At 43.1% G+C, this 17,595-nt stretch overlaps 1 protein-coding gene across 3 annotated transcripts in view; it reads right to left on the bottom strand.

Annotated features, from left to right (window-relative positions):
- Positions 1-11,660: 11,660 nt before the first annotated feature.
- PDE9A (phosphodiesterase 9A) overlaps positions 11,661-17,595 on the bottom strand; it is a 90,915-nt gene continuing 84,980 nt past the window's right edge. For 2 of the 3 annotated variants that reach the window (XM_048865468.2, XM_048865485.2), the window contains 2 exons: positions 14,476-14,562; positions 11,661-11,899 (listed from right to left, as the gene is read on the bottom strand). In XM_048865468.2, coding sequence (XP_048721425.1) covers positions 14,512-14,562 — 51 coding nt within the window. In that variant the 3' untranslated portion in view covers positions 11,661-11,899; positions 14,476-14,511. The remainder of the gene's footprint in view (positions 11,900-14,475; positions 14,563-17,595) is intronic. The other variant, XM_048865477.2, reaches the window with a different exon arrangement.

Genomic DNA, 17,595 nt, shown 5'->3' on the forward strand with positions numbered 1-17,595 from the left:
CTAATACCGGATCTTGTGCTTTATATGTCAGGGCACTGATCTATAAACATTCAAGATCAATTTATTCTGAGTTATCAGTGACTCAGAAACAGATAATGACATTACTGACAGGGGGGAGAGGGGCAGAAGTACAGGAGAAAAATGTTATTTTTATTCTTTCCCTTCTTCTGAACAGGGAGTGGGGAAGTCCAGCAGTAGTTGATTTTTCTTCCCCCCCGCTCAATCCTCTTGATGGGGACTGAGTCAGAAGGAAGGCACAGGCATTAAGGCTCAGATCCTCAAAGTTTTTTAGGTGCCTAACTTCAGTGGGAGTTAGGTGCCTGAATACCTTTGAGGATCTTGGTCTGAGAGACTGGGACAGGAAAGATGGCGCCATGGAGCTAAGCACATTAGATGGGTGTTTCTGTTAAAATAATCACCAGTTAAACAGTTATCATTGTTGACATTTATAACATTACCATTAGGCTTCAGAGCCAATGTAATGAACTGAAATGAATGGGGCCAAGTCACCCACTCTTTAGGGTGATTGGTTCAAAATGTCTGTCTGTTGTCTCAGGAAGATTACATTGCATTAGTTCATACTGCAAAGTCTGTCTTTGCAACCAAGTGGGCTAATTTCTGTGTTGTTTTTATTGGTGATAGTTTTACGTTTTACAGAACCCTAAAATGACACAGGGGTCAAATTAATACAGCAAGCAAGCTTCTTCTAACACACAGGCTTAGAACTTGACCTCCACAACATGGAGAGTGAATCATCTCCTGTAACACTATGAAGAATTCTCCCTCTTTTGTAACGATGTGCAGTCGGTTGTTATTCGCTTTACAGCCTGTAAAGTCCATTCTTACTCGGCAAATGCTGAATTCTTCTTACAAGTCATTCCACAGAATTCCCTTCCCTGTGCAATATGTCTTCAAAGAAAACTACTATCTGTCCAGTTAAACTTTAACAACCAGGGATGAGAAGAGACCTTTGTCCCAGAGATAAGTTCGGAGGTGTTATAAGCTTATTACAGTGTGAATAATATATTTAACTTAATTTATAAAAGAAGAAGAAGGAAAAAAGTAAGCTCGTTGAGGTCTCCTTTGATGATTGTTGTTTGGTACAAAGGGAAAGGAATAAAATAGAATTTATTTCAATCAAATTTTAATACATTTTTAATGTGTTTGTAGCATTTACTTTAGTTGCATGTATTTAGGTCTGGGACATACACTGGGCCTGATTGCTGTAAAGGGACTCAGTGCAGATATACAAATGCCTACAATTCATTGAAGGTGCAAAATGGAGGGGGGCATTATTTGAGGGCGCAACATTTCTCCCACAAAATTAAAGGATTAATTAAGTGATTAAGAAATAAACTGACTGGTTGCATAAAGTGCAAAAGAATAAACAAGGGGGAATGCCTGAACTTTTCAGCTTACTAAAATGTGTGCTGCAAACGGGGGTTCTCCCTCAATCCAGTCCCACTTTCAGATTCCTTCCTTGACAAAAGCTGTGAAGGCAAACCCTAACTTATCTGAAACTCTGCTACATTTGTTCAGAACAACTCGGCACTGTCAGTTTATATGTTAAATTGAGCTGGTGAGCTTGGTTCAAATCCTAACGTGAACACAGGTCCGTATCACAAAAAATATCCTCACCACACAATTGTCACCTTGTTTGACCGTCTCAGCTGAGAGGACCAGACTGAATAGGCATGGTGAACAAAATAGCCTTTCACACCCACTAGAGCTGCTTATGTGTCAGTTATGGCAGAATGAAGGGGCAGCATGTGGGAGCTTCACACAGCTACTGTACCTGTTAATTAAAAAAAAGAGGAACAACTCTTTTTGTTTGTTTCCTTCATTTTTCATGATTTTTTTAACCAACAATTTTTTGTCCCCCCTTTGTCCTTTTTCCATTTGGCCACTGAAAAAGGAGGAGATGGGGGGAAATGGGGAGAGAAATATTTTTAAAAAAGGAAAGCTTTTCATTTTGTCAAATGAATTATCTTGAAAAAAAAATCAACGGGCCTGATCGTCAGCAAACGTAAATCAGTTTATATGCATTGAAGACAACAGAGTTGGGCCTATACCCACTGAGGATCTGCCCCTTACTGTATAGGGAATAACAACTATGACTAGGAAGCACAAAGTCCTTAAAAACAGCCTGGAAGAAGTAATATTTTAATTTACAACATGTGCCTATAAACCTAATGACCCTCCTGCAGGTACTTAGTGTTTTAGACTTTTTGTCTTATATGCTCTAGAAATTTATTTCTCTAGCTCTGGATGGGTTACATTGGACTCTCATTGCCTCATGGAGCAGGTACAAAACATGTACGCTCATAAAGGTGCTCTTATCTAGCACTGTTTCTCCACCTTGGTTAACCTTATACACCACGGTAGTAATTGTTCTAGCAACCTGAGTGGGCGGGCCTAACACTGAAGCTACCCCCATGGGGGAGATCTGAGCAAAAGGTTGCAGAGTCGCCATGATCCTCTTAGCTCTGGTGGCTAGTTAAGGGACTACATGAGTAGAATCAAAAGGAAACCATGGGCCTAAGGAGAGAAGAGGATTAAGAAGAGAGAAGATTGATGAGGATTGTCAGGGTCAAGTATCCTCTATAATGGCTAGAGCAAGGAACGGAGAGCTAAGGCTCCTGGCTTCTATTCCTGGTATTTGAATGGCTATGCTGCCTTGGGGAAGTCCCTTAATTTTTCTGTGCATCAGTTTACCAGTCTGTAAAAGAGAGGGGATAATCTTTCCCTAACTCACAGGGTATTGTGAGTTTTACTGAATGTTTGTAGAGCCCTCTGAGATCCGGAGATGGAAAGGGCTGTATAAGGGCAAAGTATGTGTGTGAAGGATGACACAATAAACAGAATTGTAAATCATTGGGAGAAAATTAAATCAGAGATTAGTTTTACGTGGTCATTCTTAACTGGAACATACTGTATAAATACCTGTCAGCGCACAGCAATACACACTTCATCACAGCAAGGTCTTAACTTCTCAACAGTCAAATCACCCATGAAAATACAAAGTAGTTATTGCCTTGGCTTCGGGAAAAGACTGTTGCAACTTCAGCTGAACCTTCATGCTGACTCTTGCAACTTCCTGAGCCTCCTTCAGGAAGTGAAGAATAAGCCATTCCTTCCACTGAGCTGAACAAATGGCTCAGAGATCAAAGGCCAGATCTTGCCAGTCTTCTGTGAGCTGAACTCCGACTGAAAGCAATGGGAGTTCTGAACACAGAGGGTTTGCAAGATCAGGACCCAATTTAGCCATCCTGAGCAAATCTTACTAGGTGATAATATAGACACAATTTTCAGAGGTGCTGAGTACCCTCAGCTCCTACTGACTTCAACTCAGCTTCTCTGAAAATCAGGCCCTTAGAGCCAGATCTAGAGGCAGCTCCAGTGCAGAGCACTCTGAGGGGAATAGACGTAGCTCATTCTCATGGGACCGCTGCTGATTTTTTCCCATTAATTTATAAAAGTCTTAACTCTGCTGCCCTCCCCCTTATTAGTCTAACCATCCTGTTGGGCTTCCTGAGCTTGTCAACAACCCAAGAGAGGCAGACGCAGCGACATCTGTTGTGAGCCAGTGCAAGAAAATGTTGGTAGTGTAAGAACCACAACTCTAAAGGTGGTACAGTGGACGTGCTCATCAAGGCAGGATCCATGGACAGCTGCCCTAGAAAGTTGCTCATGTCACTGGAAGTTAGCAGGACCCATTTACATGGGAATTAAATTGGTAGGTTTAGGACTTGAGTAGCAGAGGGGTATTGGGTGAGATTAAGGAGCAGAGGCAGAGCTGTGTGGGAAAGCTTGCACAACAGCTGCTCATGCTATGCCCTGTTCAAGCCAAAGCTGTTAATCACCACTTTCCTGGCTACTAGATTTTTATTTGTTAGTTCAGTAGCACTATACGGTAAGTGTGCATGCCAGTTTACAGTAATTGAACTGTGCTAAACAAATAACAATATCCCTTGAGGACTGTTACCTTATAATTGTTAAACCTTGTTCCTCAGAGGCTTGATCCGACACTCTGGAAGTTAATGGGAGTTTTGCCGTTGACTTCAGTGGGAGCAAGACCAAACTCTCAGGCCCAGATTTTCAAAGGCATTTTGGCATTGAGATGCTCAGCGTGGCAGCGATTTCAAAGTCTCAATCTCGTTTTCAAAATGGATTTATGTACTGACTGTCCGGGGCATTTTGGCTCATAAGTGCCTAAATCCCTTTTGAAAATGTGATTTAGGCATGTACATCAGTTAGGTGTTGCAATGTTGAGTGCTGCAACATCTAAACACCTTTACAAATCTGGACCTCAGTCATCAGATGTTTCTTGTGCATCCAGAGGCCCACAGCTATCCCTACAATAGCCCTGGTCGGAGAGGACCCTTTCGTGCATGCTCCTTTTACCACGCATCCTTAGTGGGGCCACCTCCAGACCTTTTTTTCCTTACCTCTTCTTCAGTGTCAAAGGTTTCTTTCACTTGGCGAGGACACTTTGGTGAAATTTCCAAACATCAGTCTAGAACCACACAATCCAGTAGAATAAGCCTGATTAGCAATAAGCAGCCAAAAAGATCAGATAACCAAAAGGGGAAGCAGCATGTATCAGCTGATCAGGGTCAGATGACACAGAAATAAAAATGCCCGAGTCTTGCTGACACAACAGCTTCCACCATTCCTAGTGCCGGCAGAGCTGCAATGGTGAAGAATTGCAGCTATGGAGATGGCAAAGCCTACGTGTGTGAGACAGGCTGAACAAGGAGTGCACAAGGAGTGAGCAGGAGAAGCGAATGGATGGGAAGTAAGGAGTGAGGGGGGCTGTGTAGGAGAGAAATTTGATTTTTTTAAAAAGCGATTAACGCGAAGGGTTTCAGGTTAATTGCATTCAAAATTTAATTTTAAGAAAGAATTGCAACCTTAAGTGATCCTTTCCACAGCCTGAGTTACAAAGCCCCAACTACAAGGCTTTTGACAATGGAAAGGCAGATAGACCCGCCAGCGCTAACGATAGCAGGATCCAAACACTGCCACTAGACTAGATTGTCAGCCTGCTGATTTGAAAAGCAGATTGAACTCTTTCCATAGCCAGCTGGAAATTCGTTGCAAAACACCACAAAAGAATTGGAAACATTGGAATGAGCAAACCAGTTTAAGACCCAAGGTGGGAAAGGGAAATGTTAGCAGCTTTCCCGTTGCATTGACTTGGCAATTTATTTGCATGTGCTTAGAACCCTTCTAGGGACTGCTATTCAGCTTAGTGATACGACTAGTGACCCTTCTAGTGACTGCTGAGCACTCCAGCCAGAGTGACCTGAACTTGGGCCATCAGGCATTTATTATATATCCCCATGTCACTTTTCATCATGTGGGACTTTTTAACTGCTCGCTAGCTAATGTTAGTTAAGTCCAAACAGGAAATGTTAGACAGGCTAACAGCAGATGAACAGTTGGCCAGTGTGCCTGGTTGTGAACTATCCAGAGCCCAAAAACCTGTGGTTTGCAGTGGGTCAGCCTGTCAGGTGGAGGATGTGTGTCTAACAGGGCACCTTGGCTCAGCATTAGTTAAGGGCACCTTGAAAGCACCCGTCACTCCGCTGCTGTGGCTGGCAGGCTTTGCAGGTCTCTGCTGGAATGAGCACTACAGTGTGGAGCAATATGGCTGGAGCAGCTGACCCCATAATGGACTGCTTGCCTGGGAAAGTATTCTGTTGTTAGCAGCTGTGCTCTGAGCACACAGACTAGGGTACATATATTTTACTTTGATTTTATTTTTGCTGACTGCAGAAATGCCCCAGCTATCTTAATAGCAGAATTACCACTGATGGTCTGACAGCAAATTGATTTATTTGAGAAAGAAATATAGCTATTCCAAATTCCTACTATTTAGCAGCTCCCCTCTGGGGAAGATCTGCCGTCTATCATATAGGGCAGGGAACATGGAGCAACAAAATTTGGAAGGGAAAGATTTTTCCTCAAAAGAAGGATTATAGTGAGCTTTGGCTGAGACAGAATCAGTTCATATTTGCCAAACCCTCCCGATTCTAAGTTTCCCTTGTAACAGAGAAAGTTCAGCATTATAAAAACATCTACAGATAGCACATGTGTGTGTGAGGCCTGTACACATGCCAGTACAAGCATCACAGGTCCAGCTGGAAATATAAACTATCCAGCCCCCAACTAGAACCTCAAGCCTCCCATCTAGGGATTATGCCTTTTCACTCAAACTTTATATATTTTTTTCAAGATATGTAATAGGATTAGCAGGCTAGTCTTAATTATAAATAGGATATATACATACATGAATGTATTAATATATCATATCATGTATGTATAAATATTATTAATATTAATGTGAGTGTATATAATTAGAAGGAACACAAATAAAACAAGGCATGACATAGGTTAGACAAGATAACAACGGGCATAAAAATGGTAAACCAGGCATTGCTGTTTACCCTTCATCATGCTACAAGAATGAGGGGCCAATCAATGAAACTGAAAGGCAGCAAAGGGAATATATTTTCACGGACCATATAACTCACCTGGGGTTCTCAACAAGGACAAGATGCTAGGGAAGTACAGGGTCTGACCCTGGAGCCACAAGACATCCCAGAAATGCCAGGAGGAGATCGGAGCATGGTCTCCTCCCTTCACTCCCAGTGTACTGGCCTGCTGAGCTGACTGGACAAGGTGACTTGAGCATGCTGAAGGGACAGTGCATCATCCACTGTCCCTGTGTGGCTGGGTCTCCGTCCCACAGCTCCCCTGGGGTAGAGGATCAGGACTTTGACTTACCAGAACAATTGAGCCCTAAGCACGTGACACTTATTGGATACTAGCTGGGAAGAATTTCACTCCCATGCCAACAAAACCACTGGGAAAGACAGTGAGGTGAGAACGTAAGTCAGACTCCTGTGCATAACTGCACCACATGCCAACCCCTGTTTCTTGCATTCAGTTTAGTAGGGGCAGAACGCAATGTGACAGGAAGCTATACTGACGCTTTTGCAGCTCTGATTTTTGAAGGTTCTGGGTAAGCTTTTTATTTTTGTTAAATGAGGGGTGCGGAGGAATGTTATGAATGTAACTATATTTCAAGGAAGGGGAGGGCACATGTTTATGGCTGTTGGCCTTTCTCCTGTGATAGGTGCACTTATTGCCTGCTTTCTAGTGCAGTTCTGCAGAGCCCAGTCACTAACTTTTACCCTGCGCTTTCCTGTGGGATTGAGAACAGACCTTCCCGCCCACTTTTTTGTTGCCTGGGAAAACATTAACAATGTTTTAAACACAGCAGGCCTTGATTCGCCAGCATGTGGAGAAGACTTTGCCAGCAAAAAAGCAGCCCTACCCAGCAGATCTAGACACTGGAGTATTCCCCATGCACCAGGGAATCTTTAGGTGATACAGAGCCTTGTATGCCACCCTTTCTCGACGTGGCCAGAGAACGGGGGGACAGTGGGGGAGGGGGTACATGGCATGGCCAAGGTTACCTTATTCCTGCCCGATTCCCAGCTGCACAGACAGCCCCTGGGGGCCTCTAGAAACTAGTGTTTATTTTGAGGACCAGTCCGCACACAAGGACCCCAGGATCAGAGGTGTATAATTCTTGCAGTCTCCCTCCAGCCTTGTGTTAAGTGCCTCTAATGTTACACCAGGGAATCAGTGGGAGCCAGCTTCATTCTGCCCCATCTTACCCCCCACCCCCCATCCAACTCCAATGAAGTCAATGAGATGACATGGGGTATAAGTAAGGTAGGGAAGATTTTGCCCAACTCTGTGGAAAATTTGTTCCAGAATTAGTGTATTTCTCCTGAAATCTTTTATTTTTTTATTATTTATTAATTATTATAATTATTATAACAAAACAATGAGATTAGGATCGTAAAAAAAAGTGTATGAATTTTTAATATTACAACTCAGGCACAAAGACTTTCTCTAGCTTCCAATGTTTCTGGAGCAGAGAGGCAGGTTGGAACAATAGCCCATGATGTAAAAGGAAAAATTAAATACTGTCTGACATTTCTTTTCATGATGGGTTCATCCTCAGTACCAAGTATTGTGCTTCACTGCCATAGGGAACAGATGCTATTATTATTACACCGCAGAGGCAACTCTGTTATCAACAATTTCCACGTACAGATATTTATTTGGCATTACATAGTCCATGTATTTAACATGCACTAAACTTTCCTTTAAAATTGGCTGCTGTGGAGTAGTCAAGTTTTTAAAGCTGTCTCTTTCCCAGCTACGTAGTTATGATATATGACCTTACTTTGATCTGATTAGAAATGCTCTGCGCAAGAGTGAAGTGTGTACAGGACTCGGGGGACATCGCTCTATTTAAAAACAAAACAGAGCCCTAGCTTGGTTTCCCAAGCCAAAAATGTGGAACAGATATAAACTCTTTTGTATTTGCCTGTGATTCTAAGGATAATGGTAAAAATACCGGGCTGGAATGCATTCAGGATAATAATGATGCTCAAAGGATATGAAGAGCAGAGAGTGTAACATTTTGTAAGGCACATATCACAGAGTCAAAATAATATTACAATATAACATTCATAGATATATACTTGACTGGGTTAGAAAATAATTATTAAATCACACTTCAGATGCCTGTCTGGATGTCTCCAAAAGCTCCATTTTTATGCCAAGTATAGATTTCAAATGTCAGACTGAAAATACATGACAATTGAAAGGGCTGATTGCCAGGATTTATCAAATCCATTCATTTACATATAAATCACAATATCCAATATTATGGAAAGACAGGTGAAACCTAGAATAAAGAGAGGATGCCTTCCAATCCCCATGTTTAAACATAAATTGGACAGGGACTGCTTGGAAAACACTACAAATACAGAGGGGGCAAAATATATCAGTAGCTGGTTAATAAAATAAGGGGTCTTGTTTTCATTTTGTCTAAACAGCTGCTTGCACTTTGCATGTTCCTTTAGTAAACTGCAGTATATGTTACAAGAGCCTGACAGGTATTAGCATATGCTTGAGTACGTAAGAGCCAAATTCTCCTCAGTAATACTGATGCACCTCCATTAAAGCCAGAAGGGTTGCATCAGTGTCCTTTATAGTAATCTCCCTTCAGAAGTAAATCAGAGATTTCAGGCTACCCTTAAACATGATGGGGAATTAGCTTGGTCCCACTGAAGTCAATAACAAAACTCTCATTGATTTCAATGGGAGAAGGCTCAAGCTCATGATGAGCCCTGATCCTGAACACGCTTATGCACATGCTTAACTTTATGCAGGTGTGGAGTTCCATTAATGTCTATGAGACTATCATGTGTGTAAAGTTAAGCAAATGCTTGGAGAATCAGAGCTTTGGTTTGCTGAAGAGCCTTTCAGTTGAAATGAAACCTACGAGGTAACACAACATAATAATAAACACTCAAAAATCTTTATTATGAGTGGGGTGAGGTGGTCTTATTACCAGAGATTTTCTCATGTAATGCTCTCGTTGAATGCGGGACTTGGTATATCCTAAAGCAATTGTTTGTAATTACTACACAGCACATCTGCTTTGGGGGCTGATTTGTGGAGGAAATCCACTTAACTGGAGATGGTAAATTTGATTCCCTTGTGAAAAGAAACCAGGAACTCCACAGCAAAATGAATCTGGTTCATCATGAACTCTGGAGTATAATATTTACTAGAGACAGGTAGCCGCAAAATTCAGATTCAATTCTCAAACATCACAGAGTTCAGGTGTATTTGGATCATTGTATTATAAAGGTATTTGTATAACTTGCATCTGAATCTGGGTTTAGAACCTTTCCTTGTCTGGGTGCTAAAATCCAGGCTTTGGTTCTGGCTACCATGCAATGTACAACAGAAAAAGTCAGCTCTACCCACTGTGGTTCTGCCACTGGGGTAGCCAAGCAGGAAGAGGGCAAAGATTTCAAGGAGCTGTCCAGTCTGTGGAGGTCTGGAGAGCAGATTACAATACTGGGATATCCACCACGTGAGAAACAATGTGAAGCTGAGAATTAACGAACACAAACTAGAGGAGAATAAAGGCTTTGAAATGCCAGAGCACTGTACAAAAAGGATGTAAGGATTATTATTCGATGCTGAAAAGAGTGAGTGTTAGTCACTTGGTACTCCTAGAAAGGAAAGCCTGAGATTCCCAAAGTGTTGCCTGTGTCACGAGGAAGAAGGACTAGCCACCCACCTTCTTCTTTCTTTTTAAAATGAGCTTGCAGCTTTGGAGCTTGCAGACATATGGCTTCAGTGTGTGTGCCCTTCAAAGAGAAACACGAGCATTCGTGGGCACCAGGCCTTCCTTATGTGCTACTCTGCATATTTATAGCGCAACCACAGAATAACCTAGGAGACAAAGCACAGAAAAGGCAGCCTGTTTTCTTCCACCACAAGAGTCTGATTAAAAACATACCTATGTGAAAGCTACAGTGCAATACTTCTTACGCTTCTGTCATGTGAAGATTTAAAAACCAAGGGCCAAATTCTGCCCTCGGTAATACGTGTGGAAGCCCGTTCCAGGCTCTGTTGTGGCTACTAGCCATGAACCTTCCTTGGGGGTGGAATGGAGGAGCACCACTCCAGCACTGACACTACTGTGCATGCTGCTAGGAATTCCCTTGCGTGCAGATGTAACCCTGGGTGAACACGGGCTACATCTGCCCCTCTGTGTCAAGATACAGAGGATAGGAGTTTGTTGCAGTCCCGAACTCCAGAGCTTTGGCTGTTTAGCGCAAGCTGTAGCAGCTCATGTTTTTAGCTTTGGACATCTCCTGTCCAGTTCCCCGTGTGTCAGCCAAGAGGGCAGCTGTCACACAGACAGAGCACACCCCTGGATACCGCCCAGCGGGGGGACTCTGCTGTGCAGCTGGCCAACTCTGGCAGCTAGTGTCCCAGCCGGTGCTAGCAGGGACCAGTTCCTGCACTCAGGGTTGCTCCGGGACTAAAATTGCGGCTAACCCCTGCAATGGGGGCACAAGAAACAACGGCTCCTTACCCCTCCTCCTCCTCCCCTCCTTGTGCTCTTGCACAGGGATCAATTACAATCTGGCCCTCAGTAGGCTGGCAGGGGCGGGAGGGACTAGGCCTAGTAAATAAACCTGCCTCTCCCACATGTCAGTGCATATCAACACCCCTAGACCACCAGAGTCAAACTTTTTTCTCTCTTTCCTTTGATTATCCCTACAAAAGGTTCCCCCACCCCCCGGCTCTCCTGCTGGTAATAGCTAACCTACCTGATCACTCTCCTTACAATGTGTATGGTAACACCCATTGTTTCATGTTCTCGGTGTATATAAATCTCCCCACTGTATTTTCCACTGCATGCATCCGATGAAGTGAGCTGTAGCTCGCGAAAGCTTATGCTCAAATAAATTGGTTAGTCTCTAAGGTGCCACAAGTCCTCCTTTTCTTCATGTGAGGGTTAGTGTCCTGTGGCAGGATTTGGCTCCTAATATTTACATAACCATACATGAATAATAAAGCATTTTTCTGTTCTTATTGTTATGACACACACTATACCACACACAAATGTTTATAAAATGGCTCCTCTAAAAGGTCCAACACCCATTCCTTTCCTCCATGTACATATGAAAACATTTTTCTTTGGGAACAGGAGCAGTTCTTTATATACACATCTATGAAAGGAAATAATTACACCACCCAGGTTTGTATAAGAATATTTTATTTAGAAGAGCAGTTGAAAAATAAAAAAATTCTATACATCAAAGTTTCCTTTTTTTGTGTCCATGAAGATAGCAACAGTTCTTAGAAAATACGTTCTTGACGTGGTCTCGGCAGCTTTCTACCATCTTTCCTCTGGGCTGAAGGATCCCATGATACTTAGCTGCATCAGTCCACTCCGTGAACAAACACAACAGACCTTTAAGGTCTCAACAATTCTGTTCTGGTACAGAAGGGAAATTCAGATCAAATATATTAAATGTCAACTAAACATAATACAATTCAGAAGATTATATAGATAAATACACTGTTAGGTCATAATCTCTGGAATATTGCTAGGTAAACCGAGAAGTCTGCTGCTTGTTAGGAGCTAGGGTTCACGATGTGACGGAGAGACTGTCGAGACTCATCAAGCCCTCAGATCGCTACCCCTTCCTGCTTCTCCACGTGGGCACCAATGATACTGCCAAGAATGACCTTGAGCAGATCACTGCGGACTACGTGGCTCTGGGAAGAAGGATAAAGGAGTTTGAGGCGCAAGTGGTCTTCTCGTCCATCCTCCCCGTGGAAAGAAAAGGCCGGGGTAAGGACCGTCGAATCGTGGAAGTCAACGAATGGCTACACAGGTGGTGTCGGAGAGAAGGCTTTGGATTCTTTGACCATGGGATGGTGTTCCAAGAAGGAGGAGTGCTAGGCAGAGACGGGCTCCACCTAACGAAGAGAGGGAAGAGCATCTTCGCAAGTAGGCTGGCTAACCTAGTGAGGAGGGTTTAAACTAGGTTCACTGGGAGAAGGAAACCAAAGCCCTCAGGTAAGTGGGGACGTGGGATACCAGGAGGAAGCAGAAGCGCACGAGAGGGCAGGGCTCCTGCCTCGTACTGAGAAAGAGGGACGGTCAGCGAGTTATCTCAAGTGCCTATACACAAATGCAAGAAGCCTGGGAAACAAGCAGGGAGAACTGGAAGTCCTGGCACAGTCAAGGAATTATGATGTGATTGGAATAGAGACTTGGTGGGATAACTCACATGACTGGAGTACTGTCATGGATGGATATAAACTGTTCAGGAAGGACAGGCAGGGCAGAAAAAAAAAAGGGAAGAAAGAGGATCCTGGGAACTACAGGCCTGTCAGCCTCACCTCAGTCCCTGGAAAGATCATGGAGCAGGTCCTCAAGGAATCAATTCTGAACCACTTAGAGGACAGGAAAGTGATCAGGAACAGTCAGCATGGATTCACCAAGGGCAAGTCATGCCTGACTAATCTAATTGCCTTCTATGACGAGATAACTGGCTCTGTGGATGAGGGGAAAGCGGTGGACGTGTTGTTCCTTGACTTTAGCAAAGCTTTTGACATGGTCTCCCACAGTATTCTTGCCAGCAAGTTAAAGAAGTATGGGCTGGATGAATGGACTATAAGGTGGATAGAAAGTTGGCTAGATTGTCGGGCTCAACGGGTAGTGATCAATGGCTCCATGTCTAGTTGGCAGCCAGTATCAAGTGGAGTGCCCCAAGGGTCGGTCCTCGGGCAGGTTTTGTTCAATATCTTCATAAATGATCTGGAAGATGGTGTGGATTGCACCCTCAGCAAGTTTGCAGATGACACTAAACTGGGAGGAGAGGTAGATACGCTGGAGGGTAGGGATAGGATACAGAGGGACCTAGACAAATTAGAGGATTGGGCCAAAAGAAATCTGATGAGGTTCAACAAGGACAAGTGCAGAGTCCTGCACTTAGGACGGAAGAACCCCATGCACTGCTACAGACTAGGGACCGAATGGCTCGGCAGCAGTTCTGCAGAAAAGGACCTAGGGGTTACAGTGGACGAGAAGCTGCATATGAGTCAGCAGTGTGCCCTTGTTGCCAAGAAGGCCAATGGCATTTTGGGATGTATACGAAGGGGCATTGCCAGTAGATCGAAGGACGTGATCGTTCCCCTCTATTCGACATTGGTGAGGCCTCATCTGGAGTACTGTGTCCAGTTTTGGGCCCCACACTACAAGAAGGATGTGGAAAAATTGGAAAATGTCCAGCGGAGGGCAACAAAAATGATTAGGGGACTGGAACATATGAGTTATGAGGAGAGGCTGAGGGAACTGGGATTGTTTAGTCTGCGGAAGAGAAGAATGAGCGGGGATTTAATAGCTGCTTTCAATTACCTGAAAGGGGGTTCCAAAGAGGATGGATCTAGACTGTTCTCAGTGGTAGCTGATGACAGAACAAGGAGTAATGGTGTCAAGTTGCAGTGGGGGAGGTTTAAGTTGGATATTAGGAAAACCTTTTTCACTAAGAGGGTGGTGAAACACTGGAATGGTTACCTAGAGAGGTGGTGGAATCTCCTTCCTTAGAGGTTTTTAAGGTCAGGCTTGACAAAGGCCTGGCTGGGATGATTTAGTTGGGGATCGGTCCTGCTTTGAGCAGGGGGTTGGACTATATGACCTCCTGAGGTCCCTTCCAACCCTGATATTCTATGATTCTAAACAAAGCATGTGCAGCATGCTACACCCACTGACTCATAAATATTAGGATACAAAGATTAGTTAGATAATGCTGTAATTGTCATATGGCTGCCTACAGGTATTTAGTGCATGAATCAGAAAGACTTTTTTGTTGTTGTTGTTGACTTCTGTGAATCATTTTCCAGAAAAGGGTGGTTGCTAAAACTTCATCTTATGTGGATGGACTCCTGGCCAAATTCTCTAGGGGCACAAGAAGGGACAGGTTCACTGAAGTCAGTTGAGCTGCACCATCTTCTGTCCATGTGTGTCTACTTTTAAAATATTTTAAAAACAAACTCACTCACCTTGTGACTTTTGTGTAGCTAAGAGTGTTTTTCTTTTCACTTCTGTGTGCTCTCAGTTGTCAAACTTGCACTTTTCTTCTTTTGCAACTAGAATAAAGAGCAAAACAGAACAAATATCACCACTGGCACATCCCAGACAGACTGCTACAGCTAGCTGATCACTAATCCTCAATAAGATATCAGCTGAATCTCTAATGCAATAGTATACACCAATTTGGTGCATCACGGGCCCCATTGAATCCAAAATAACTATGGTACTTGACTGGAGAAAGTGCACCTCAGTATTTCTCATTATCTGTTGACTTAATTTCTGAGATTGTTCGTTACCTGCTATTTGTTTGATGGCATTTCTGAGTTTACACAGTTCTCATTATACCAGCACTCCTTGTGCCGATATACTGTAATTAAGGCTCTATCAGTTTCCATAGAAACTCTGTTTTTGACAGCTTTACATTTCAGGTATAGAAATTCACTTCAGCTTGAAACTTCTCAAAACTTCTCAAAGCCCTCACTATCACCTTGAACTTATTTTTAGTTTTTTTAAGGAATGTTTCATGTTTCTGTTGTAGACTTGAGAATTTCCACAAGATTTTATTTGCCCTTATATAACTCTCCCCACAAGACCTGTGTTCTGTTCCTCTCCACTCTTAATCAGAATTAGAATCTGAGCTCCTTGGAGAAGGAACTGTCCTTCCTAAAAAAAAAGAAACGGAGGACTTGTTGCACCTTAGAGACTAACCAATTTATTAAGAGCATAAGCTTTCGTGAGCTACAGCTCACTTCATCAGATGCATGCAGTAGAAAATACAGTGGGGAGATTTTATATACACAGAGAAAATGAAACAATGGGTGTTACCATACACACTGTAACAAAAGTGATCAGGTAAGGTGAGCCATTACCAGCAGGAGAGCGGGTGTGTGTGTGTGTGAACCTTTGGTAGTGATAATCAAGGTGGGCCATTTCCAGCAGTTAACAAGAACGTCTGAGGAATAGTGGGAGGGGGAAGGGGGGAACGCGCAGGGCGGGGGAGGGAAATAAACATGGGGAAATAGTTTTACTTTGTGTAATGACCCATGCACTCCCATGCATCATCAAGGATCTACAACCTATCCTGAAGGATGTCCCATCACTCTCACAGATCTTGGGAGACAGGCCAGTCCTTGCTTACACACAGCCCCCCAACCTGAAGCAAATACTCACCAGCAACCACACACCACACAACAGAACCACTAACCCAGGAATCTATCCTTGCAACAAAGCCCGTTGCCAACTCTGTCCACATACCTATTCAGGGGACACCATCATAGGGCCTAATCACATCAGCCACACTATCAGAGGCTTGTTCACCTGCACATCTACCAATGTGATATATGCCATCATGTGCAAGCAATGCCCCTCTGCCATGTACATTGGCCAAACTGGACAGTCTCTACGTAAAAGAATAAATGGACACAAATCAGATGTCAAGAATTATAACATTCAAAAACCAGTTGGAGAACATTTCAATCTCTTTGGTCACTCGATTACAGACCTAAAAGTGGCAATTCTTCAACAAAAAAATTTCAGAAACAGACTCCAATGAGAGACTGCTGAATTGGAATTAATTTGCAAACTGGATACAATTAACTTAGGCTTGAATAAAGACTGGGAGTGGATGGGTCATTAGACAAAGTAAAACTATTTCCCCATGTTTATTTCCCCCCTCCCCCTCACGCTGTTCCTCAGATGTTCTTGTTAACTGCTGGAAATGGCCCACCTTGATTATCACTACAAAAGGTTCCCCCCCCCCCACCGGCTCTCCTGCTGATAATAACTCACCTTACCTGTTTCAGAGTAGCAGCCATGTTAGTCTGTATTCACAAAGAGAAAAGGAGTACTTGTGGCACCTTAGAGACTAACACATTTATTTGAGCATAAGCTTTCGTGAGCTACAGCTCACTTCATCTTACTTGATCACTCTTGTTACAGTGTGTATGGTAACACCCATTGTTTCATGTTCTCTGTGTATATAAATCTCCCCACTGTATTTTCCACTGCACGCATCCGATGAAGTGAGCTGTAGCTCACGAAAGCTTATGCTCAAATAAATTTGTTAAGTCTCTAAGGTGCCACAAGTCCTCCTATTTCCATACTTTGTAGTGCCAGCTTTGTGCCCCTCGATCAGTGCTTTTATCAGAGCATCCACCTAGATGAGCTTATTCACAATCCTAATTTATTTTCGGATTTTTCTGTTTTCTCTCCTGTGCCCATAAACTCTGCTTTTGTGTAATGTAACTGGATTTGGATGTAGTGAATTTGGGGTTACCTGCTGTTGGGCATCATGACAAGAGGAAAAGAAACCTAAACTCTGACCTCAGAGGGAGAGGACTCAGGAGCAGAGGTCACAGTCTGAGCACTAAGGGCATCATTCTGTATCACTGAAGTCAATGGTGGCTCTGTCATTGACTTCAATGGGAGCAGGACCAAGCATGACAGCACTGTGATTCCCCTGCTTGCCCAGTGCTGAAGAGGATTTGGCCCAGGTCAGAGAGAGCCGAAAGACCTGGCACCTGGTTACAAATATCATCAAAGCTCTCCGAGGTCTTACATGCCAACGGGAGAGACATCTGGTAAATACCATTGATAGATAGTTTAACCTGGGCCATAAAATGAATTAATGTGGCCGTTTGTTTAATTGTATTGTATGGTATGTGTGTTTGTGCAGGTGTGTGTGCAGTATAAGAGAGAGAAAGAGCAATTCCTGGTATAATGCCAGTGACATCTGGTGATATCTCGGCAGGCTCTTTTGAATGACTCATTCTGTGCACCCAGAATTTTTTTGCCATTTTCTTTTCTGTGGTAAGGTATCATGGCTGCTTCTCTTGCTCTTTCTGTTTATAATTATTATTAATGATCTTGTGGCATAGGTATGCCTGGTGCTTTACAAATATATAGGAAGAAAAAGTGACCATAGATATAATCAAAAGCAATAAATATCATCAAACTGAAGAACTTGAACTGTCTGTTTCACTTCTTAGTACCACCCAGAGTGTATGTACAGAGCTGAGAGAATAATCAATTTTTCAGTTCAAATCCACAAAATCAGTTTGTTTGGAATTGAAACAGATTTTTTTGTTTGT

The sequence above is a fragment of the Caretta caretta genome, chromosome 1, assembly GCF_965140235.1.
Source record: "Caretta caretta isolate rCarCar2 chromosome 1, rCarCar1.hap1, whole genome shotgun sequence".
NCBI lineage: Eukaryota > Metazoa > Chordata > Testudines > Cheloniidae > Caretta > Caretta caretta.